General features: G+C 40.6%; 1 protein-coding gene across 3 annotated transcripts in view; it reads right to left on the bottom strand.

Moving 5' to 3' along the window:
* LOC117560486 (carboxyl-terminal PDZ ligand of neuronal nitric oxide synthase protein-like) overlaps positions 1-27,251 on the bottom strand; it is a 263,608-nt gene that overhangs the window by 28,474 nt on the left and 207,883 nt on the right. For all 3 annotated transcript variants that reach the window (XM_034237337.1, XM_034237338.1, XM_034237339.1), the window contains 2 exons: positions 18,562-18,727; positions 16,109-16,279 (listed from right to left, as the gene is read on the bottom strand). In XM_034237337.1, the coding sequence (XP_034093228.1) occupies positions 16,109-16,279; positions 18,562-18,727 (337 nt within the window). The remainder of the gene's footprint in view (positions 1-16,108; positions 16,280-18,561; positions 18,728-27,251) is intronic.

The raw sequence follows: 27,251 nt of genomic DNA, 5'->3' as shown, positions 1-27,251 counted from the left end.
AACTCCCCAGGCTTTACAGAAACTGAGATTGACATGTTACATATAAGACTAAGAGGGTGAGGCTGGATTTTTTACAGCATTAAAACCAAAAGATTAATGGCGTGGCGAGCACTGGCGACACAATCATTTTCTGTGAATCCTAAATGTCTGTAGGAAAAGTGTTTCCAAGCCATCTGTAGATGTTGAGATATTTTAAAGGACAAGTGAAACTTTTTAGGTGCTGGTATCACTACATGATGGTATCAAGGCAGTAGGATTCACCCTTCAGGTCTCATGGATATACAGTATGTGCCAACATTCATGGTAATCCGTTCAATAGCTGTGAGTTTTTCTTACATGTAATGTGAAATAATCTCTCAAGCGTCAATCAAGTAGTGCGGGCGCAGAAGCATCAACAGTTCATGTCAGTTTTATTGACATTCCTTTCAGACTTACTATCTTTTCAAATAAATGACACATTGGGTAAACACGTACATGAAGAGGCTCAAACTTCTCTACTTACTTTGCCCTCAACATGCCACATTGCATTTCTGCCACAACACGTTATGCTCTAATTAAAGAGAACCCTCTCTTCGACTTCTATAAAGATAATATTATGCGCTCCCTCTCCACATGTTAAAACCCACAGCCACATGGCATCAGTTCACTCCATTTGTTGGCACTAGTTCATACAACATCCTGGAAAAATCTTCATAAGAAAATAAAACTTGAAAACTATTCAACATCTCAATTGAACAGATTTTTTCAGACATCAGAACAAAACTGTTAATTGGCATTGAGATGCAAATAAATACATATAATAGTTAAGTGATTTTGTTCACTGCAAAAGTTGGGCAAAGTTGTAGGACCAACAAAGTAGGATAGCAGAAAAACAGCATAACTACACACTGCAGGTTCAAGCCAGACATGTTTGGTTGGCCTCAGTCTGTTCCCTATCAAGTCAAATCAATAATTCATTTAGCAATTTGAGCCGAAGGCTCCCTGGAGTGAGAGCGTCTGAGACACAAGAGTTCATGTAGCTATGAACGGAGAAGCAAGGGAAACAAGACAGCGGGAAAATAATACATCTCTCGCTCAGGACACTTTGCCTTTCTCTTCCCTGATTCTCTTTGTGTCTGTCCGAGTGTTTTTGGCCTTGTTCTTTCACCTTGATTGTACAAAAGCCAGCACTTGGTTAGGCAGAATTCAGAATTTGGATAGGAGCATGGATTTAATTGAGCATTGTGCATCAGGTGTTGAATGAGTTTAAGTTCAGAGCCAGTCATTTTCTTCTACACCAAACCAATTCCTTTAATGAGCTGGCATTGTGCATTAGTGTATTGTCATTTTGAAACATGAAAAAGATGAACGCAAATTGTTGAAACAAAGTTGTAAGAAGACTTTTGTATTCTAACCCTAACCCTACAACATTAAGATGTCCCTCCATTAAAGCTAATGGGTCTGGCACAGTGGCACTGACCATATACATTTCCCCAGTTTGAACAAAATGACATGCAATGTGGGTAAGCGTATATGTCCACATATTTGTGGGCAGTAAATCAGTTTACCAAGGGCATCACATCAAGTGATGAAAGTTTGAGATCAACACTATGTCAATCACTTTGCTCTGAACAATTTAACCAGGGTAGCTTCTACGTGCCTGTGTCGCAATATGATATATCAAACACTAAAAAGTAGAAATATTACTGACTGAAAGCTCAAATTGATCAAAGGCGTCTCTTGTCTTTCCCCTTTGGTTCTTTCTTCTTTCAGTAGGAGTTCTTTAGAAACCTTTTAAGACTGACATCCACCTACATTTTGAATTAAGCAAGTGTCAGCTTTCTTTTGTCAAAGCATATGTAAATAAGTTACACAGAGGAAGTAGTGAACAAAAGAGGAGAAATGGGACAAGACAGAGGAGTAGACAGACAGATGTGGATGAGACAGGCCTTCAGCTGTGCCGCAATTCAAGACTACTTTGCATCTGGAGAAGCACATGTTCTGGATTAAGTACCAGGCCGCCGCTCAGCATGGCCTCTAGCTCCGCATCATGGGAACATCAAAGCAGATTGCCACCAAGTCCAGATGTCGACGCACAGCAGAAATCTAGTCAGAACATGAGCACAGCTTTGCTCGAGTCCCTTGTGCCTCTAAATGTGTACGTATCCTTGTTTGAATGTTGAAAGCAATACAAGAAAAGCGCAAACACGGGAACATCGGAAAATCGTATCCGCAATGCGGTCAACAATTGTGATTCAAATGCTGTGAAGGGTAGCAATCACTAATATAGTATAAGGGATAGCAGTAGTTGCTTTAACTATCATTTCCATTAGTGATTCCTCCGTCAATCATTTTTTTTATAAACTATTAATTGATAGCAATGAAATGACAGAGACAATATCCATCACAAAGCCAAGTGATGGCTTCAAACTGCTTGTTTTGACTAAACTCAAAACACAATCAAATTATATATCGTATAAAATGGAGAAAACCATCAAATAGTAGGGATTTTAGTCGATAAATAACACAAACTATTAAATGATAAGCAATACTGTAAATGTCCTCTCTGTCCTTGATTAATTGCCTAATTGTGCAGATTTAAAGTATACTTAAAACTGAGAAATATCAGTTAGATTAAGATTTTCCAGATGCTAATGAAACACAAAGACATTTAAACTAATATAACGGTTATCAAATTGTTATTTTCTTCTTGTGAATCTTGGCTGTTTGGAGAAGTTCTTCTTTTGCTCTGATCATTAAGCCTGAGATGAGAGGATTAATTGCTCCTTTATTGCCTCTGCTCTTCTGGTGCAGACATGGTCATTAATTTCCTCATGGTGAAGGTCTGTTGTCTGTGTTTGTTTGTACGTGACCCGCAGCCTCCCCGTGTCTCTGTCAGCCCTTCTTTAGATTAACAAAACAACCTCAGCCAACTCCTCACAAGCACAGGTTAAACACTAAGTTAAAGTAGCAGTTTGTGGTGTGAAGAGCTTGGGTTTCAAGCAGTAAACTTTGAGTTGTGGTAAAAACAAGACATTTGAAGTTGTGTTCTTAGGCTTCGGTAAACACTGTTTTTGACAGTCAAAGTCCAAACAACTAATCGATTAATTTGGGGAAACAATCAACAATGTAAAAGACTGCTTGGATCCACTTAACAGTAACACATGGGGGGTTCTTTAACAATGGAAAATGTTTGCTTTCAGCATTAAAATACATGATAAGCTGGACTCAAACCGGTGAAGAGCATATCTGTTAAGGCCCAAAAATAAATTCTCGGTTCCCATGTATGTTTAGCCTGCAGACATATCCTTAAAATGGGTGAGTGTGTTGTAAGGAGTCCTAAACTGTTAACTCAACAGAGATTTAAACATCCTGAAACAGTTGTACTGTAAACTTTCTCTCATTGTAAAGTTACCAAATACCAATTTCGTGGAGGACAGAACCAAAGCAAAACTTCCTGCTGTTTTCCTCCTTAAGAAATGATTCTGCCATAACCACATACGTGTAGGTATGTCAGACAATGGTTGTCTAGGTCTGAGCTTGGCATGTGTGTGTGTTTATAAGTGTGTCCCTGCAGGTGACAGACTGAGCTTGTAAAGAGGCGTATTGATTTGCGCTGCTCCCTCGCTGTCCCAGTGGTTAATCCCAGTTTCAACAACACATGCCTGTGATGGGAGATCGATACAAGTCACTAAAGCCAGCTCTGCTTGGTTGGACTAGTTGGCGACGTGGCCTCCAGATGGCAACGCCAAGCCCCATCAGACAATTGATTAATGCTGAGAGGAGGGAGAAAACCACGGAGTGTGTGAGAGAGACAAACGGACACAGAGATAAAGGCTGGAGATGGGACTGGACTCAGCAATTCAGCAGTATAGAGGATTGCGTCTGATACCGGAGAGAAGTGAGAGAGAAATTGAATGATTTAGGCCCCATTTACACGGGAACGCAATCGCAAAAGAAACGCAAACAAACCAAATTCGAAATCAAAAAAGTCTTCCGTTCACACGGATATGGCTCAATAAACGTGTCCCTTCACACGAGACCGCTCGACCCGCTGGAGACGCTGCAGTACATATGCCGTAGTGATGGGTCGTTCGCGAATGATTCGTTCTTTTTGAACAAATCTTTGAAGTGAACGAGATGAACTGATTCCTCCCACAAAACGATTCGTTTGTTTGAGTCGCCGCGTTCCGCCAAAAGCTAAAGAGAAGCTGTTCACGAACGACGAACTTAAAGAACTGGCGGAAACAGTTCAGAACTGTTTCCTCCAGTTCTTTTATCTTATATCCCTTTCTTTCAAGAGGAGGGTCCCGTTAGAAAAACACACAAAAACCTAGATAACACACTACAGGAAAGGCACAACTCAAAAAAGCATAATAATGCCCCTAAAATAACAAATGTACACACACACACACACACACACACACACACACACACACACACACACACACACACACACACACCACACACACCACACACACACACACACACACACACACACACACACACACACACACACACACACACACACACACACACCACACACACACACACACACACACTGGGTTAGCGGGACATTCTCCTCCCCCCTGTCGGCCCTAAAAGCTTCAGAGGGCGGATAGCTGGGCTCCGTAGCGTCTCACTAGCTTAGCCGCTAGCTAAGGTAACATAGATGGGTACATAGAATATGAATAAATCGTCACCGATGTAGAGGATATATTTTTGTATTCACTTTGAACTCGGCCAAATGGAGTTTTAATGCTTTGGGATTTAAGTTAGGCCACATAGTACGTGCATGGGTTTGAAAGTATAACGTGCTAGCCTGCTGTAATACATCGTATAGTCAGGCACAAATGTATGAGATTTAACAATGGCCAATTATATTTCTTAAATGATATGCGAGGGGGACCCAAGTTCCCAACGGCGAAAACACGTGGGTTTGCTGTCCTGGCTCCAGGATGGTGGAATGAGCTCCCCATTGACATCAGGACGGCAGATAGCTTGCACATCTTCCGGCGCAAACTGAAAACTCATCTCTTTCGACTCCACTTTGAGCGATAGAACTATTAACGAAGCACTTTTATACTAATAAAGGACTGGCTTATCTAAAGCCAGTTGAGTAGCACTTGAAATGTTTTTGCTCTATGAAACCTGATGTACTTATATGATTCTGTTTTCTTCAAGTTGTATTTTGTTGGACGAACGCACTTATTGTAAGTCGCTTTGGATAAAAGCGTCAGCTAAATGCAATGTAATGTAATGTAATATGTAGCCTATTCCCAGAGCATAATTCATGGGGCAACAAGGTGAGGTGTAAAATGTGTTTTAATATCATACATTTTACGCCAGCAAACTTCTTGTACGGACTTCGGCAGTAGTGAAGACTCACTGAACGAATTAAGTACAAAGACGAATCGTTCGCGAACGTGCAAATCCCCAGAAGTCGTTCGCGAACCGGTGAACAAATCAGTGAACGAATCTTTAAAGTGAACTGAATCAAAAGATTCGTGTCCCCGAAGGGAATCGAAATGCCCATCACTATGCCGGGCCTGTAAGTGGCGCTGTACTTCCACCACAAAATAAACCAACTGCAACGAAGAAGACCGCCGAGCATGGTTGCCCTTCTGTTTATTCTCCGCGGTGGATTTAGCAACATGTAGTTCATGTAGTTCTCCATGTCCACTTGTTGCTGAAGGTTGCGGTAGAGGAGCTGTAGATTTTGCACTAACATCTGTAGCCTGGTCAGTAGCAGTAGCAGTTGCTAGCTACTGACATTAATGGTGTAATGGTGGTGGTCTCATCAGAACAGAGTGGGCGAGCTGACCAATCAGAGCACACTGGGCTCACAGGGAGGGGGGGCAGGAGCTTCAACAAGCCGTTTAGGACAGAGTGAATACACATACTATACACAGAGATGCTGTATGAGAAACCAATGTGAGTTTGGAAAATTGCACAATATAAATCTATTCTAGTAGACCTCAACAATGGAATTATGATCAGTAGAAATGGCCATGACATGGGACCATTACAAAATGTAAAGGCAGGATTTCAAATTGTACTACCCTGGAGTGTAAAAGCAGATACTAAATAATCTCACTGTATGAACAACTAGAGGAATGGGTTGGCTTTTCAGATTAACATGAGTAAACCCAATGATTTCCCAAAGCAACGGAGCTCTGCTTGTTGTTACCCAATAGCCCAGGACTACAAATATGGCTGCTGTGAATACATCCACTAAATTCATTAGAGGCTGAATCGATATTATTTAAGGATGCATGAATGAGTTAAACATTTCAAACGTTAACAAATCTGCCACACAAATGACCCGTCTGCTTCAGTGTGTGATGCCACGACAAACCGCTGAACACAGGCCCTTCACATGGGGATTACAGACCTTCAGCATCACTGTCTAGCTGTACCATATTGGCCACTACACAGCAGGAATCGCTAATAGATACATCAGCAACAAGAGAAATACAGTCCACCTGACATTTTGAAGAGGTCGGAGGAAGATCTGGGTTCAAGAGATGACAGGAGAATAAGGTTAAGGTCGAACACGTGTGAGAGAAATATAAATGATATAAAGAGAGTTTTTACCCCAGGGGGTATAAACAAGTTTAGAGAGCAGGCTGGGAACTTAAAGGTGAGAAGGTTTATATAAAAAAAAATGTAATTCAAAGAATGCAAAGCCTTTCAAATTATGGTAGGATGACATGATTATGTACTAACCCCAACAGAAAAAATAGGAAAATACTACCTCTTTATGGCAAGGACTAAACACAGTTGTACAATTGGTCCGAACTGATGTTTTACGCACAATTCTAAAAGGTAATGGACACAAATGTTAAATAGGAACAATGAGCACCAAGCCCAAAAAAAATGAATTATTATATAAAATTATTATATTATTATTTTTTTTTTCTGCTTATCTTTCTTACAGTGCAGACGCTTTTCTGCTTGCTCTTGCCTCTGCTTACTTTTTATGCTGATTTTCCTATTCTTATTCTCTGAAAACTTCGAGCAGCGGCTCCTGGACATTAACTTATCACTGGGACAGTTCATCTTCGTAAATAGACGGAGGGTTTCAGCCATATTTCAACATTTTTACGACGACGTCAGTCTTACAATAGCGTGGCCTAGCAACAGCTAAAGCCTGGTAGGCTACTGCATGCTATTTAGCTAGTTGGTAGCAAAATGCCTCCGTTCTCTATGACTTCCAGAAACTTATACAGAAGATGGCTGTGTTGGAAATGAAAATGCAACGGTTGGAAGTTAACGTGGAAGTGAATGGACTATGTCGTGGGAATGACACCACTTTACCAGTGTTACAAAATAATGGAGAAGGGTATGCTAACTCACAGCTAGTTAACAGCTACAGGGATTCCAAGGAACAGGAGGGCTGTGTACCGGGTAATAAATCTACAAGTGGTAGTCCTCCCTGGAATTCTCTGGGTGCAAAGCCTAAGAGTAAATCATTTCCATGGGATTTGGGAGGACGGATAACAGGCAGAGCCCAGAGCTCGGAAATCTGTGATGCGACCGGCTGGCTTGCATTGTTATCACCCAGGAAGAGCGCCTCTTCAACCCCTATTCATACTAGGAAACAGCAGTGGACAGCTGCTAAAGGGAGAATTACAAACAATCCTCCTAAACCACCAAGTGTGCCAATCCAGAACAGATACGCTCCGCTGACCGAGAACCGGAGATCTGATGACCTGGATAACCTGTCCTCTTCACACAGCAGGGTAAGGACCAATAGCTACTCTAAAAGTAAAAGGCTAGAGGGAAAGCTAACGACTGGGCCTGAAACTCTGATTGTGGGTGACTCTGCTGTAAGAGATGTAAAAGGTCTGTGTAATAAGAACAACACCAAAGTACTCTGTTTTCCCAAGGATGTGGTCTCTGACTTGGCTGAGAAGATCCTGCATATTGGGGCTGAACATCCGACTGTGAAGAATGTGGTACTGCACATTGGAACAAATGATGTTGTGAAACAACAGTCAGAAGTGCTGAAAAAAGACTTTAAATGTTTGTTGGAAACTGCCAGCTCTCTAAATGCAGAGGTGTTCATCAGTGGCCCTCTACCGCCAGTCAAAAGAGGAGTGGAGAGATTCAGCAGATTGTTTGCACTGAACACCTGGCTTTCAACGGCCTGTACTGACCATTCTGTCCATTTTATTGACAATTTTAACTTTTTATGGGATCGCAGACATCTTTTCAAGGCAAATGGAGTTTGCCTGAACAAGTCAGGAGTGAAATTGTTTATCTCTAACATATTCAACTGCCTGCGTCATCAATCTGTTCCCTCTGCCAAGGACAAGCAACAAGAGGCAGAAAACCCTGAAGAATTATCACTGCACCCGCCTGAGGAATGTTCTGATTATGGGAGACCTATGAGACACATGGAGGAGTCTCCACTGCCCGTCACACCCCCCCCCCCTGTCAACGCCTTTGAGGATACTCCGTTCACCCTTCCTTTCACCCTCGCCCACCCTCCTGGAGATCGTTGAACACACAAAGGAGATACAGAGGGTTGGCACCGATTCCTTCCTGGAGTTCAAAGACCAAACGAAGGCGATACGCAGGGCTGGCACCATGTCCTTTACCCCCGCTCCTCAACGACGCCCACCAAAATCACTGCAGAGACGCGCACCATCTCCCCCGTCCTCATCACCGCGCCTACGTCAACCACCTCCCCCCCCTGGCAGCATGTCCTCTACCCCCGCACCATCTCGCCCGTCTCCATCACCGTGCCTACGTCGACCACCTCCCCTCCCTTCGAGGGGGCATCTGCAGTCTCCGAAGCCTGATAAGGATGTGTTTGTACAAAACACAACAAACTTTTACTGATATGTGATGGGTCCAGGCTCAAGGGCGTATGGCACTCTCAACTCTTTCCAGGACATATCGGGGCCCTGCCTGCCAGTAGCTTTGCCGATATCTGTGTTGATAGGTAATAGATTAAGAGCGGTGAATCATAGAAACAGGAAGCGCTCAAACGTTTGTGTGAGTTTATCTAATTTAGCAGTGATTCCATGTCAGCCACAGCTTGTTACAAAAAACATGACTGATAGTGTGTTTAACAACTTAAACTAGCTTTATTAAATGTCAGGTCTTTGGCAGGAAAAACATTTTTAATCAATGATTTTATCACTGAGCACAATCTCGATTTTATGTTTTTAACAGAAACTTGGATTGAACAAAATAACAGTGCAGCTGTTCTTATCGAATCAACCCCTCCCAACTTTAGTTTTATGAGTCAGGAAAGAATGCATAAGCAAGGGGGTGGAGTTGCTATTCTGTTCAATGATTCCCTTCAATGCAGGAAGACATCGTATGGAAACTTTGCTTCTTTTGAATATGTGGCCCTTCAGCTGAAATGCTCCTCTCGAGCTCTGTTCCTAAATATCTATAGACCACCCAAATACTGTGCAAGCTTTTTTGATGACTTTACTGAACTGCTGTCTATAGTGTGTATTGACTTTGACCGTCTAGTCATTGTTGGTGATTTTAACATCCATGTTGACAACCCCCAGGACAGAGGGGCAAAATAACTATTTTGTGTTCTTGATAGCTATGGACTGACTCAGCATGTGACGGAGCCCACGCACAATAAGGGGCACACTCTGGACTTAATTATCTCAAAGGGTCTGAATATCTCTAAGGTTGTGGTGACTGATGTTGCACTCTCTGACCATTCCTGTGTTTTCTTTGAGAGCTCTATTTATGTTCACAAAAATGTTCAAAAAGAGGTAACCACAAAGCGATATTTAACTGAAAATACTAGGGAAATGTTTACTCAGAATTGTTCTTCCACACTTGCCCCTGCCAACATCTCAGTAAATGAGCAAGTAGATCATTTTAATTCAAAAATAAAAAAATTTATAGATGCCATTGCTCCAACTAAGGTAAAGGAAGTGTCTGGCAAGAAAATATCTCCATGGAGAAAGGCCATGAGCGTGAAAACAGAAAAAAGAGAATGTCGAAAAGCTGAACGCAGGTGGCGAAAAACAAATCTCCAGGTTCACTTTGAAATCTATAAAGAGAGACTTGGCCTTTATAATTTGGAATTGAAAAACGCACGACAATCGTTCTTCTCTGACATCATTACCAAAAACAAAAACAACGCACGTGCCTTGTTTGCTACCGTCGACAGACTAACTAACCCCCCAGTGTCAGTAGCCTCTGAATTTCTATCCACCAGGGCGTGCAATGATCTTGCCTCCTTTTTCACTGACAAAATTCAGAAAATCAGACAAGCAGTCAGTGCCTCTGCATCAGGAACAGCAAATGTGTTGTCTCTGTGTCCACTTAACATCAATTCAGACATCATGACACAATTCCATCAGATTAATGATAAAAACCTAGAGGACATTATTCAACTTCTGAAATCTTCCTCCTGCTGCCTTGATATTATTCCAACAGGATTTTTCAAAGATGTTTTGCCTTGCATGGCCTCAGATCTACTTCATATAGTAAACAAATCTCTTCACTCAGGTATTTTTCCACAGGCCCTGAAAACTGCAGTCATTAAACCGCTCTTAAAAAAGAATAATCTAGATGCTTCAGTAATGAACAATTACAGGCCCATATCAAACCTGCCATTTCTAGGTAAAATCATTGAAAAAGTTGTTTTTCAACAGTTGAGTAATTTCTTGCATTTAAATAACTGTTTTGATGTGTTCCAGTCAGGCTTTCGTCCAAACCACAGCACTGAGACTGCTCTTGTAAAGGTCTTTAATGACATCCACTTAAACACAGACAGTGGCAGAACTTCAGTGTTAGTATTATTAGATCTCAGTGCTGCGTTTGACACTGTTGACCACAGCATATTACTAGACCGACTGGAAAACTGGGTGGGACTTTCGGAAACAGTTCTAAATTGGTTTGAATCCTACTTAAAGGACAGAAACAACTTTGTTTCTATAGGTAAATACACATCTGAGTTGACAAATATGACATGTGGGGTTCCTCAAGGCTCTATCTTGGGGCCTCTTCTCTTTAACATCTACATGCTACCACTGGCTCAGATAATGAAAAACAACAAAATAAGTTACCATAGCTATGCAGATGACACACACATTTACGTAACAATTTCACCAGGAGACTATGCTCCAATTCAAACATTGAGTAAGTGCATTGAACAAATCAATGACTGGATGTGTCAGAACTTTCTCCAATTAAACAAAGATAAAACTGAGGTAATGGTTTTTGGAGCCAAGTCAGAACGTATAAAAGTTAGCGCTGAGCTTCAGTCTGCAATGTTCAAAACAACAGATAAAGCCAGAAATCTAGGTGTAGTCATGGACTCTGACCTGAGTTTCAACAGTCACATTAAAACTGTTACTAAATCAGCCTACTATCACCTAAAGAATATATCTAGGATTAAAAGACTAATGTCACAGCAGGATTTGGAAAAACTTGTCCATGCTTTTATCTTCAGTAGACTGGACTACTGCAATGGTGTCTTCACAGGTCTCACTAAAAAATCTATTAGGAAGCTGCAGCTGATTCAGAACGCCGCTGCTCGAGTCCTCACTAACACTAAGAAAGTGGATCACATCACTCCTGTTCTGAAGTCTTTACACTGACTTCCTGTGTGTCAAAGAATAGATTTCAAAATACTGCTGCTGGTTTATAAAGCACTGAATGGTTTAGGCCCAAAATACATTTCTGACCTACTGCTAAATTATGAACCATCCAGATCTCTCAGGTCTTCAGGGACTGGTTAGCTTTCTGTCCCCAGAGTCAGAACTAAACATGGAGAAGCAGCGTTCAGTTATTATGCTCCAAATATCTGGAACAAACTCCCAGAAACCTGCAGGTCCGCTGCAACTCTGACTACTTTTAAATCCAGGCTGAAGACTTTTCTTTTTGTCGCTGCTTTTAATTGAACTATTCATATCTTAGACTGCACTGTAACTTTGATCCATGTACTTTTTTCTTTTAATGTTTAATTGACTGCACTGTAACTTTTATCCATGTATTTTTTCTTTTAATGTTGATTTTATTATCTTTTCTTTTTAATTACTGATTTTAAATGCCATTTTCTTAATGTCTTTCATTTTTTGTAAAGCACTTTGAATTGCCTTGTGTTGAAAAGTGCTATATAAATAAACTTGCCTTGCCTTGCCTTACCTCAATGATTTCCCGCAATTTCTTATTAATGGATTGAAAGCAAAAATATTATTTGGGTTCACCCAATTTGACTCCAAAAGGTGATGGATCATGAGTTTTAGCAAGTGGCAGCACATTTAAATCCGGCAACATTTTAATTAGCTTACAGGGTGCTCGCCCCTAAGCATGTGGTGATAATAACTGAATGTGGACTAGGTTAATTAATCCAAAATCACTCCATTACTTAAATGAGGTTGACCCCATCTCAATCTTGTAACGTCTTTGAAATGCCCTCGGTTAAACTCATTGCTGACAACAAAATTGTCGGGAAAACAGCAACCATAAACTTTCTCTCTGTTTTTTTAAAATGGTCACATTTGTGGGTCGAGGTCAGAAGAAGGAGGACATAAGTAATAACAATAAAAAACTGACTTTTTTATAATACCATTCTCCAGTCACGCCCTGGTCTAGGTTTCAGGGTAACCTCTCTCGGCATAAGTCAAAATTCTGATTAAGCCTGATATTAGTAATTTCTTACCTGATAATGTAAGAATGCTACACATTCTGCCATTACATCGAGAGACTTTTAAAAAGGTTATTACAATATCACCTTTGCGATATGTTTAACTGCCAGTTTATCCCAACAGGTCATCTTTTTTGGACAAAATCAAGAGCTGTTTTATTATATTTTAGATGAACATATTATCTGGTGTTTAATACATCAGTTGCTGGAAATGGATTCAATGCATTTTGTAAAGTTCAAAGATGCCGGTTTAGGATGAAACCGGCATCTGTTTATTTAATTATGTCGCCCTGAACTAATTTCTTATTTTTTCCCTAATCGTAAGTTCACACACCTGCCTCTTTAAACATAGTCACGGTAATGCCATAGAGATGATTACTATGTTATATTAAAAACATTAAAGGAAAATAAATAAGAGAAAATAAAAGAGGGAAAAGGGTAGATGTTAAGAATAGAGACAATGTGGATGAGAGCGTTTCAAACAGAAAACATCCTTCACTCTGACACACACACATCTGATCTTTGTGTTTCCTGTCATCCGGGTCAAAAGAGAAGCGAGCACTTCATGGAAACTAACAAATACTTTCTGATGGCCACAGAAAGAGAGAAAGCGTGCAACGAATGTCAATGTGGGGGATTTTTGAGTGTTTCAGATGAAAATAAAACCCTCAAAGTTGAAAATGTAACCCATTATCCACCTGTCTCTATTAATTTCCTGTACATTCTGTTATAAAGTCCATAATAAGAAGGAGTCAGGACGAATCAAATGTCATCAGTGTATAGTAGGTTCTCGTCTACTTCTGCAGGTCTGAGGTCTGATCAAAGCAAATTTGAAACTCTAATGGGATGGTGCAATGCAGGTGAAGGATCTTTTGATGCATTTCCACTCTTTTTGAAGTCTGGTTGTTAGTTTGTGGGGCTCCAGGTTAATATCCATGTTGGTATTCTGCCTGCATTTTGGATCCTGTGTCGTTATTCTCGGGTCCCTTTCAGATTGAGTCCTTTCTCATTTTTTATTGTAATTCATTTATACTCTCTGGGGGAACCTTTTCCACGGATTAATTTCAGATCCAAATTTCGGACCCATGAGGACATCAACCTTTGAATAAATGTATCCTTAAATAGCCCTCATATGTCTCGAAATATAGATGATAAACCCAGTGACTCCAAAACTCTTGACTGAGACTGATTTAGAAAAGTTGGTACAGATTTCCAGACAAACTTTTAGAAAAACAACAACTCAGATTGAATCTCTGTTATCCTTTAATGCAAGCATGTCCAGAAAGGGAGTGGCTAATTGGGAGTTAGTTTACCGGACTCTCACTAGATTGGTTTAATCCTATCAGGCTAAAGCTCTTTATAAAAGATAGCAAGGCCTTCGAGAACTAGCCTGACTCCCCTTTATATCTATGCAGCATGTACCTTTGCCAAACAGCGGCCTGTCTGCACCCGTTTGACAGGACTGCTGTGATAAACTGGCCGAAAGAAAACTCAGTTGCTTTGAAACAAAATGAACACTTTAATACTGCATTGTGCTTGGAGGCCATACACAGAGCTGGGTTAAAAACAAATGAGATCGTTTGGCTGTCATCCGTTAGCTGCTGTTCTGGCACGAGGGAAAAGTTTTTGTTTACGGGATGAATACAAGAAACAAATAGCGTTCCTCGAGGTCCAACTAATCCTGGCTTTACATAAATTAAAAAGCCGGGGGGGAAATGTATGGACCAGTGAAAAGAGCGCAAACATGCTCCGACTACCAAGTCTACAGACTGCGAGGAGACAAAAAGAGGGCGGTGTGCAGGAGTCAAGGACGAAGCACGTCTGTGGGGTGACGTAGAAAAACAAAGTTCGTACATACAGTACAGATCCAGAATTTTGTCGAAAAATAGTCTTTGAATTAAGAGCTCAAGAAAGGACTCTCCCTCTCCAAACATGGAGACAGTGATAAAGTTCATCCCAGGATTTGGCTGAAGTGTTCATCTTTACTCGACGGAAGAGTCACTTTTCACTCCAGCGAGGACACGAGCTCATCCGTCTCTCCGTTCGCAAACCCTGTCGTCTTCTTCCTGACAGATACGCTCCCAGGCCTGACAAATTGAAAGCTTGCCCCTGAACTAACCTTCACTTTTGGTTTGATTTCATGTTTACATCCTGACATCTTCATGGTAAGACTTACAGTCACCATTTGTTTAATGAAGACTTTCTTAGATAAACTCCCTGAATGTTCTCATATAACTCCGTAACCTCAGAATTTAAATTCAGCAACAGAGAGCTGGGAGGAGACTTTGGGAGTTTGATTTATGCATACAAACTTTTTACATAAAAGGTATGCAAGTGTAATACAGAGAAAAGGCTGAATAAAAGAAAGGATAAGTGTGTATGCATGAGTATGCATACAGATTAGAGATTAGATCCACACAGTTGCCTCTGGAGACATGAATTACAGGTGTGAAAAATGAAGGAGATATTTAAGCAAAGAGACAACAGAGAAAGTTTCAGAAATATGCCGGTAGGTGTGACAGCTTGGACTAACTTTAACACTTTCCTGACACAACTACGACAGAGTAATAATAGTAAATAAATAATTTAATAAATAGAAAATATATATTTGTTACGAGGAGTATGTCAAAACAGACAGGCTAGAGGAAAGGTAGGTCCTAGCAAATAATCCAGTAAAATTAATTGTTAAATAAATATTTGACCACTACTACAGGCAGCAAAGAACGCATAGCAGCCCAGTCAGTGAGCAACGGAACGATTCTATTATTTAACACGATTAGTATTCTGTCACCAAATCTCTGTTAAAATAAATAAGTTTTTGTCTGGTGAGTTGAAATGTTTATTGTTCCCATGCCTGAGTGGTTGATATGTTCAGGATACCTATGATAGCCAACTAAGCCTACTGTTGTCCTACAGTGAATTTGCCTTTATTTATTGAGTCTTTCCTCTCTCTTATGCAACTCATCACACCAATATAATGGTGTAAGTACTGTTTATATAACTGTGCCTGTCTGACGGAGGTTAGTTTGCTACATGGTGAACCGTACAGGGTAGTTTGAGACAGAATAAAGGTCAATACCAATGGTTCCTCAGGGGGGCAGGTTAGTGCGTTACACCGCTATTCATCTCCCAGACAGTCAGGAGTTCCCTGACTGTTGAGAACATTGAGCAGCCTCACTGTCTCCTCGTCCCTCCCCCAGCCAAAGATCTCCATCCCCTCCTCATCATCCTCCCCCTCGTCCTCATTGCTGTCACTGTCGTCCGTATTTGACTCGTACTCCGAGGCGATGCCCGACTCGCGAAACTTCGCGGCAAAGTCCAGGCAGCTCAGAGATTGGATGTCACGGGACAACGTGCCCTTAGACTCCTCTTGGACTTTGCTCTCCGGCCTGTCGGCTTTGAGCAGTGAGGGAGGCGAGGGTAGTTGAGGAGGCGGAGGCCCAGGGAGGAAACGGAAACAATCCAGTTTGAGAAGATACTTGTCCCTACCTAGGGGGCTTCCCAGAGTCCCGTTGGAAGAAGTGAAGGCGTTCCCGTCAGTGGAGCCCAGCCCGGGGAGGTTGAGCATGGACACATCAGGTTTGGGCGTCGTGGCGTCGCACATCACCGGAGGCACCATCGATCGGAAAGTGATCTCCAGCAGACTGTCCTGAGATCCCACTGGAGAGGAGGAGGGAAAAGAAAAAGAAAAGTGAAGAATGAGCAAAGGGAGGTAGAGACAAGGGCTAGACGACGGATACAATATGTTATACTACTGCACCATGATTTAAATTCATCTGCTATTGCCCTTCCTGTTGGATCATGGCGGAAGAATAACATATCTGTAAGTTGTGGCCGATAGCAGCTCCTTGAAAACTCTAACAAAATCAATCATTCAGTGACAAATAAATGCATTGTGTAAAGGGAAAGCAAGCATAAAAAAACATATTTCTAAGCATTTCATCATCACGCAGGCAGCTCACACGCTTTCTTCTTTATGAACACAGACCTGGAGCTTAAAAACTGACAGAAAGATACATTAAGAAATATTGCATCTAACTCCTAGTAAGCATGAAAGATGACTGAAATGTTTGTTGTTTGTTTCTTTGTGGAGGCTGACAGCGGCAGTCAGTTTGGATTCACAGCAGTTACCAGGTCCATAAATATCCATAGAAACTTCTCAAACCTTCTCCTGCTGTATTATGTGCCTCCTCTCTGGTGTGAGACTGAAATGTAAAGTCTGGGAACAGCTGGAGTAAAATCTGTGGCACTGTTTTGTCAGACACACATGGAGCATGAAAGACTACAGTCAGGTTGAAAGAGCGAGTGAGAGAGAAAACTAATTAAAAGATACATTACAAAGTTAGTGGGTGATTCGAAACTGAAAGCAGCTTGGGGGGGGTGTGTTGTTTATGTTTAGGGTACCGGTGAGAGAAGGAAATATGATCCAGAAAGTCAAGCTGGAGTAACAGATTCAAGTGTTTAATGGCTCATCGGACGCACTACCCACAGAATGGATTTTACCACATCTCGGAGCACAAAACATATATTTTTATGGTATTCCTTCAAAGGTTTTCTATTCAAGCAATACACTGGGCTTTAACCATTAGCAAGGGATCCCCACCGTTTCTCATCTTCAGCCAGAATAAGTTTCATGCTGTGAAATTGACCTTTTTTCTCTTGGTGGACATTGTGATTGAAGGAAAGGGAAAGGTGTAACCAATGGTGTAAAGTAACTAAGTACATTTACTCAAGTACTGTACTTAAGTATACTTTTTGAGTACTTTACTTGAGTACATTTAATTTTATGCTACTTTGTACTTCTACTCTAACTCTAACTAAATGTATGTAATACCTTCAGTTACTTTACAGATGTGGATGAATGGTGTGAAATATAATCAACTCTTAAATCAGACTTTAGTTCCACCTGGAGTAAATTCACAATCTACCCTGCAGTATACAAACTCATTAAAACTCGCTGCACCTTTACCAGCTTTGAGAACACTTTAATGATCAATATTAATAATCAAACATTAGATTTATATTATTCTGAAATGGGCCAATCTGCAGAATGAGTACTCTACTTTTGGTACTTAAGTACATTTTGATGCTAATACTTTTGTACTTTTCCTTGAGTAACATTTTGACTGCAGGACTTTTACTTGTAACCGAGTATTCCTACACTCTGGTACTTCTACTTTTACTCAAGTACAATATCTGAGTACTTCTCCCACCTCTGGGTGTAACTAATAATATTAATAAAGGTCAATAAGACATGCTGGTGGGCTAGCATTTACAATCTCACGCTACGGATGAATTGCAGCAATAACTGATGTTAACAGTTATATACTTTTTTTTAAATGAGCAAGGGTTTTATCTTGCATTTCATTACGAAGGTCTTGACATTTCATCGTATATTCTATCGTGTTCATTACAAATGTCCAGCATGCAGAGGTGGCAGTGACTCATATTTTCCCTGGTGGATTTGTGAAATGTTGGCTGGTAAGATAACAGACTGCTTCTTGCGAGGTGGCAATTGGAGGGCAGACTGAACTGCAGAGAAGATTCTCCCTTTCTGAATAGTCAATAAGAAAGGTTTATAAATGTGTGAAGCTGTGGGGAGAGACGGTGAAGACAGATTGGAACAGTGACCAGAACATGTGAGGAGCATAATAAACAGGAGAATAGTAGAACTCAGTAGATTTAATGTTGCATTTTGCACGTAGAAGCCTGTATGTCTGAATCCATATAGTTGCTCTATCATGGTGAAGGTCATGGTTAGTATGGGTGTGTGTGTAGCTGGATGTTTGCTCTTGAAACATGCAAGGATTACACCTGACAGTGGTTCAGTTTGTTGACATAGGCGGTGGTGTAAAATGAAACATTTCTATATTTGTTGTCCTGCCATTACCAATCCAGTCTTCAGTGTGTACGTGCGTGAGTTTTTTAAGTGATATACTTACTGGAGTTTGGTCCGGCCATCTTGGTCTCTATCTCCTGGATCTGTTTAACCAGCAGGGAGATGTGCTGCAGCAGGTCTTTGTTCTGCAGCAGCAGCTGGTGGACCCGGGCCTGGGCCTCCAGCCGAGCTGTGGCCTCCGCACTCAGCTGGTCCTTCAACAGGTGGACCTGGGCAGGAGGGGAGGAAGATAGGGTTAGGGTTAGAGAAGATGCAGTGCAGTGTATACAAACATTTTCCCCAGGCCAACAATTCCTCAAACACAAGCCACTACACTTGAAGTCGCAAAACTTTGTTGACTCTTTGAGCCGGGGAAATCAAGTGTGAGTGCTGTTTGCTTCAAATATTGAATAAAGGGTTATCAATCAATCAATCAATCAATAGGATACGGCTGTAATAGGCCTAAGGCCTTTTAGTCGCTCATAAATAAATGAGTAGATCACTGATTCTTTATTTACTATGGATGCTGGCAACAGTCACATAGTCCAAAGTGAAGGTGATGTTTGACCAGTAGTGGTCGAGGCGGGATTTGAGACAGTTAACCATCTTGGATGTGACAATGCTTTCTGGCAGATCATTCCACAAGTCGACCACACGCAGGCTGAAAAAGTTGCGGCGGATAGCCAGTCTTGAGTACTGTTTCTTCAACTTGAGGCAGTGTCAACGAGTCCTGGTGTTAGGGGTTAGGGTTAGGGGGCAACAGACTGTGATTGGCCACCAAGCTTTAAATACACTTTGAACAGTACAAAGCCATCATTTGGTGTCACAATTGATAGGTGTGTTGGATATCCTAATTGTAAGTTATTATTTGAAGTCTGCTAATTTCCATCAGTTTTAAGGTGCTTAATGATGTGTTGGCTCAATCAATTTGAGGGTTTGTTTCTTAAAGCAAATCGATTGTGATGAAATGTTAGATGATCATTTATTGTGCCAAATCTTTATCATTGGGGCAGTATTTTTCTTCCAGTATGTGAGATTTATCTGTTGCATTTCAGATATGGGAGATTATTAAGAGAAATAAACAATTGCACTATTATTAAATAAAGGTATACAATTTCCATCTCAAAAACCTTTTATTCTATTTCAATAAATATAGCCCTTTATCAGACCTTCACAGATGAACTACACTGATCCAGAGATGAGAGGCTTCAGGATGTGGCTGAGCCAGCCCACCAAATAGCAGTGATTGATCAATAACAGATTTCTTTACACTGTGGTAATTGATCAAAGCAATGCTGAAGAAAAACAGCAATACTTCAGATGTTTCTCCAGTTGTCAAGAGATCAATCAGTGTAAATCTGTGGGGAATATGAGAGGAAAAGCGGAGCAGAGTGTGGGCTGTGATGGAAGTTTGATAATCACTATCTGGACACATTTTTCATGCACATCATTACACCGAAGCAGTGAAAGTCTATTGCTAAGCAGAGGAGTGAAAACATCTACAAATATATCAAAAATGCCAAAGAATTGTGGATGACAGTATTTTTCTACTTTTCTTTGTATTATTTATCACATTTCAAAATTATTTGGATTTTGACTGATGAACCTTGTATGCGTAGGCTCTGGAAATATGTTTACTCAATTGATTAAAAAAATAATCATCTACTTCTCCATGTACACTTGCAAATACACCCACTCAGACGGGCTCCAAAGTATTGAATAAACCCTGCAAAGATTTTTTGATCTTTGTAATTCCATGGCTTTATATCCTTCTATTACATTTTTATTACAGGACAAACAGAGCTCCAGTGACTGCTCTGATCCTCGTGTAACCTCAGTGCCAGTGTGCTGTGGTCTGCAAGATTAAAGCAGAGACTCTATTTCAATTTAAGACAGATAGTCTTAGTCTTCTATAACACTCTGAATCATGTAGAGCAGGGGTGCCCAACCTTTTTTGAACCGAGAGCTACTTTTAAAGTTGCCAGTCTGCCGAGATCTACCAGTCCAAATAGAGAGGCGTAGCCATTACTGATAGCCTACTACCAGGAAAATACACACTTCTACTTGTATAAAACTGACCTTTGTACGATTAATACTCCATAAAAATACTGCAGATCCTTTATCTTACCTCTTTCTAATCTACACACATACAAGTATTTAACTGAAGTTACACAACAGTGTTGTTGATACAGAGTTGGAGTTTATTCACACGTCACACTACAGTGGGTAATGTTTTCAAGAAACATTGAACAGTGCTGCCACATATGACACAGGGAAAAAAGAAAAGACTCTGAACCCTTTCTTTGCCATTAAAATTAGGCTTACTAATAAGACAACTCAGATCTGAAGCTACACAGGAATCTGCTGCCAAAGTGCAATAAAAAAGACACAATTAATAGAATCAAACCCTTTTTTTGTTGCATTTTAGTAGAGTATAAAAAGAAATAACAAGCAACACTAGTTTCTTAACCTGAATTGATAATAGACTATAATCAATTTAAACAGAACATATCTTAATGTTTGCATTCTTATACCAGTTTGTACAATAATTATAATGAATAAGTTCAAACAAATTAAAACTTACAGATGATTAATAACGGTATCTAACTTGAGTTTTGATTATATCAAAAACCTGTTGAAATGCTACTGTTATTTTTACTGTCCCCAAAAAGCGCGTCGCAGCCTCCAGGAAAGCTTCTTTCATAACTTCGCCATCTTTGAAATACTTCATGTGTTTCGCAAGAACGTGACTGACACGATAAGATGCTATGGTAGCAGTCTTGCTCTTGTTGTTGGCCTGGTGAAAATGGACTGCTGTGCTGCATTTAGCTGTCCTTTCAGGTCCCTCCCCTTTTGGGAGCGTATGGCAGAATTAGGAGGGAATTCCGTCTCGTAGCGTTTGTGCACTGTTTTGAAATGCCGCTCCTAAATTACCCTTCTTCGATAAAGCCACGCTCGCATTGCAGATGAGACAGATGGACTTTGAATTGGAATAGATACAAAAATAATCATCCTCCCACTCGGAGTGAAAATTATATATTTTGGGCTTTTTTGCTTCTGCCATAATTGCGGTCTTGTGTGTGTGCGGACTGTCACTCCTGTTGACACGGACAACGTCAGCGAACTACTGCCCACTGCCCGCCACGCCCCCACACATGGGGTCACGCCGGCCAATCACAAAGCTTTGGTGCGTTCAAGTGCATTATTCTGGCACGGGAAGATTATGTTATAGGACATTAACGATAAAACAGAATATTGTTGTTCTATTTTTAGACACATCTCGCGATCGACTGGGAATCTCCCCACGATCGACCGGTCGATCGCGATCGACTGGTTGGGCACCCATGTACCTCTTTGCCCATTACACAGCTGACATTGGAAGTCCAGTTAAATACTTGTATGTGTGTAGATTAGAAAGAGGTAAGATAAAGGATCTGCAGTATTTTTATGGAGTATTAATCGTACAAAGGTCAGTTTTATACAAGTAGAAGTGTGTATTTACCTGGTAGTAGGCTGTCAGTAATGGCTACGCCTCTCTATTTGGACTGGTAGATCTCGGCAGACTGGCAACTTTAAAAGTAGCTCTCGGTTCAAAAAAGGTTGGGCACCCCTAGGGTGTCAAACATGCTTTTATACAATGACACGTGTTTCCTCGAATGGCTTCTTGTCAAAAAAACATTTCCACTCTTTTTGTGTTAAAATGCCCAACTTTACAGCAGAAAAAAACATGTTTCTACCCATGGATGCAATACATATTATTATTAGGGCTGTCAGTCGATTAAAATATTTAATCGCATGATTGTCCATAGTTAATCGCGATTAATCGCAAATTAATCGCACATTTTTTATCTGTTCTAAATGTACCTTAGAGGAATATTTTTCAAGTTTTTAATACTGTTATCAACATATGAGTGGACAAATATGCTTTATGCAAATGTTATTATCATTTGAACAATGACAAATATTCTCATGAATATTAAACACAACAACCTCTGAACATTAAAAATATTCGCCTCAATTCAACCTGGAACCTCTCTCATACAATAATACAATACAAATGGTGTGTGTGTGTGTGTGTGTGTGTGTGTGTGTGTGTGTGTGTGTGTGTGTGTGTGTGTGTGTGTGTGTGATGGATCGTTGGAGCTATGTGCAACTCAAGGCATATGCTCGAACGGGAGCTGCCTGGACGCTGCAATCATGTTGCGCACTATCCGTGCTGAGTGTGCTGACTTTTCGTACAATGTCCCACTGTCTGGCTTCTTGCATAAAGTCAAGTGCTCGGCGCAGTTGTGGCGAAATGTCGCTCCTCTGTTTTCATTTAAACAGCTCCTTCTATCCGTTAGCGCAGCTAGCTAGCACCAGATGCTAACAACAACAATGCACGTAAGGTCTCTCTCTCGCTCGCTCGTGCCACACATACACACACCCTCCCGGTCCTCCCAATAGCCAGTCGGTGCCTGCCGGTGAGCGTGGAAGTGTGGTCTGCCACAAGCGCGCGGCAGGAGCGGGGCTGTCAGCATCAGCTTGTAGAATGTATTTTAAACTCGATGCGCTCTGAAACTACGGGGCGGCCGAGAAAAAAAAATACACATTAAAATAATTAGTGGCGTTAATTTTTTATTAACGCGTTAACTTGACAGCCCTAATTATTATCGATATAGTTAGATTCCACCTTCATGATTATGAATCTGTGAGTGAATTGTTTTCTAACACAACCCTTTTATTTATATTAGGTCTTAAAGTGTTTGCATAAATTAGGGCGTGGTCACTTTGATGGACATGTACATGCCTCACTGTCAGCTAACAGCAACTTGTCCACTCTGCTAGGCTACAACCATAGAGGCTACTACGTTAGTTAGTCATAGTACTGTACTTGACCCTTTAGCTTTAGCCGTGTTCGTGTGTGATTGTGCCTTTTAGGGAATATTGTTACAAATACCAGACAATTAAAATGTTGTGCTGTGCGCTTGAATGTACTAACAGAACTTCCAAGAAGTCTAAAATGATAATAGTATACATGTTAACCCCATTCGCAGGTGTTTGTGTGCTTGGTAGCTTAGCTTGTTACTTATTAGCCAGCTAAGGACGTAACCCTTGCATACATATACATTTTAGTTTATGATTCAGCCTTGGGCAGGGTTGCCAACTTTGGGTACCTGGCTGGAGTGAGATGTTGATATCATGGGTTTAATTACACATATGCGCACTAAATGACTGCTATCGTGTCAGTAGCGGGACCTTAGCATATATAGGATATATATACAATATATACAAATGCACAATATTGGATACAGACTATAAAGGGCACAAAGTTTCATTCACTAATGAAAGTCAAACACATGTTTGTTTCCACTGTTTTATTGTGTGCATAGGCCTGTCGCGATAAGCAATTAATTGATTTATCGTACGATAAATAAAAATGAACTCGATAAATTGCCATTTACATGAGGATGTGACTAGCAGTTTGAAAGGATGTACTTGAATTATTATTATATTATTATATATTATCATTATGTCAGTGGTCTAAAAAACAATATTATCGTTTATCGCAATAATTTCCGGGAAAATGTATCCAACAAAATTAATTATCGTGAGAGGCCTATACATGAAACACACGCACACAAACAAATCTACAGACTTACTTCAAACTGCCAAATATATTACTCACTCTCATATGCCTTTGACTCTATTTTGGCCTGGATCTTAGATCTGCGCATGCGCAATACGGGTCGGGGATTGACCAACCGTCTCCCACTGCTCTGCTGTCTGTTAACGTTGTTAAGAGTGGTGGGGGCGGGGTGGGAGCGGATCGACAGCTTGAGCAACTGTCAACTCAACATTGTAAATAACTAACCAAAAACGATCGCCGGTTCATCTTGTTGTTTGGCGTGAGAATAGTTTGGGCAGCGTGAGAGCGTGAGATTGAGAGTGAAAGCGTGTGTCACACGCCAGATGCGTGAGAGTTGGCAACCCTGGCCTTGGGTAAGACTTTTATAGTCTATGGCTATGACGCCCATAATGCTACACGGGAGCAAATGTTAATAGGGGACCCAATTATCCCAGTGGTGGCCGCCGGACCTAACGGAGCCGCAGGGGGCTAGCTCCAGCCGGCGTCCCGGAGCTAGCCCACTGCGGCTCCGTTAGGTCCGGGCGGTGGAGTCCGTCTTTTCTCAACGTGTGAATGACAAGCATTAAGAATAACAAAATATAGCTAATTCTCTTGCAGATTGTCTCATTTGATTATGAATGTAACGTTTATATAGGGGAACTACACTGTTAGCAGTAACTTGGTATGCATGTATTTCATGTTAGCTTAGCTTCTTAGCCTGAGCTAGCTCTGTTTACTTCCAGTTCGGAGGCAGCAGGTCCCGCCTCGGCTCCGCCTCTTTGCCCTTATTTGGAGCAGGCGGGATTAGACTCTGATGTCACAGTCGAGCCGTTAGTGGCCGACTCCGCCTACTAAGGGCTTCTCGGCAACTCTGCAGAATCCTATGGGTGACTTCACGGACACTACGTCCATTTATATATACAGTCTATGGTCTGTAGGTAAGAGTCATTGAAACTTGTGATAGCTCCCTGGTTTCTCATTGCAACCTGATGTGGTCACCTTGGTAGCATATAGGCACGTGGCTTTTGACGTCAATGGTGACACAAATCAAAGGAAAAAGTAGAAAATAGTTTTGATGCACTGCGGAAAAAGCTCCACATAGTCCTTTAGTATTTCAGTCTGAAAATCAATGCTATAGATGAGGTTGACTCTAGATGTTTATTGTCAATGTTTGTATAAAGTTGAAGTCATTAACTAGACATTGTTGGTCCAATCAGTACTGTAAATAACAATGAATTATATCTTCTAGTTAATAGTAGATTAACTCTAAAGAAATACCCCTCTTATTAACATTGGAGTAATTATTTGGATTACTGACCCCTTGATTAAATGTTTTTAATTGAAAGATCTAATCCTTTTGGCTGTAAATTATCATAAACAATTTCCATCATCAGTTTCTTGATGGTGAATAAAAGGTAAAATATTCAAATCTCTTGTTTTTACAAGAAATTATTTCCAGCAACTGACTAACAGAAAATGATGTTGTACTGTAATGTATTCATATTAACAGGCTTATTGTTTAATCAACTAATAATGTCAACAGTCGAGAAGTCTCTCTAAAATGTTTAATTGGCATATTTAAAAGACAAGGACCTGAATTTCAAGCACATGTCAATATGGGGCTGGACAACATATTAATATTGAATTGATGGTGTGTTATATTTAGTAGGTAATAATAATATGACATGTGCAGTCTTTCCTTGGTTTATTTGACTAGAATTCTTTTTTTTTTCTAAAATAACCATACTGTTTTAGCTGTTATAACTAATGATTATTTATCAAAAATCTGATTCTTTAAATATATCTTGTAAAAGCACCAATAGTCAATCCTACTAAGAATCCACTATATTCTCACAATATCAACATCAATATATTTTCTTTAAAATATTGTGATATTTGATTTTCTACGTATCTCCCAGCCCTACATCAATATCAGTAGTATTGAACTGAATACAAACACATCATGATTCAAGGGAGAATAATTGATTCCTTTTATTTACACAAACTTGATTCACAATTCACTCTTTTGTTTGGCTACTTTTATGTGTTTGTTCTCAAGTCATCTCCACAGTCCCCTTTCTCCTCTCCTGTTTTTAGAAATAAAGTTTAGATACATATGTTTTATCATTTTTCTCCAGTCTATCCTCACGTTAACAAGGATCCAATGAGGCGGAGAAAACACAAGATAAAGTCCCAGCCTCCGTCCCAAGGCCTTCATAGGAGTAATCTACTTTTCATTATATTTCCTTATATGTGCACTTCACAATACATAGAGGTGATCCCAGATTGTGTCGGGGCCAGGCTGACTCTGCAGAGCTCATTTGTAAAGACTGACACCTCGATGATGACTCTGGCGGGGTAATTTGTGGCTGACAGGACCTCGTCTTGAGCTATGGAAGAGCACAGCTTGACATTGACATAATGCTGCCCCATTGACACCTCTAATAGCACATCAGCCACTCCTGCATGGTCTGCACATTGAGGGCAAGAGTCACATGTTTCCTGATGCTGAACGTCTAAGTGAGCTGCACTGCCAGGTCAGAGGACCAAAGAACCAAGGCCAACACTAGTGTGCGAAATAAGAAATAAAATAAATATATTTTACAAGTGAGACCTTGGCTTTGTCTTGATATCAGTTTCTGTAAAGAAAAGTGGCTGGACCTATGAATCAAATAAGAAATAAATAATGAAAAGTTGATGAGATGAGAGTTGGTAAGTATCACATTATTAAAGTCTGATCTCCAAATGCTGAATCCTTTTGTACACAAGTATGTCTGTCGGAGGCTCTTGACCTGGAATGATTCAAGTTCAACACTGAGCGACAAATCAAATGACAAAATGTGCTTGTCCGTGCTCTGTAAAACGACATATCAAAGTATTTTCTCATCTGATGCCCATATCGGAAGACACATGCCTCTGCCTCCTTAAAAACAAATGTTTTATGATGTGTGAGGATGTAGCCCTTTGATGCTTTAAAACTTCATTTACCACATTATCTAACTCATTGTCTATGGAGGTGTACATAGGTACTGCATCAGATTGGTATCAACACCAACACACTTTAATTCCTCATCTAAAGATAACACTGTACAAAAAGGAAGAATGAACACACTGCTTGACAATCCACTAGAAACAACATGGTTATT

Source organism: Gymnodraco acuticeps, unplaced genomic scaffold (assembly GCF_902827175.1).
Source record: "Gymnodraco acuticeps unplaced genomic scaffold, fGymAcu1.1, whole genome shotgun sequence".
NCBI lineage: Eukaryota > Metazoa > Chordata > Actinopteri > Perciformes > Bathydraconidae > Gymnodraco > Gymnodraco acuticeps.
This window is presented reverse-complemented; position numbering and strand designations above follow the sequence as displayed.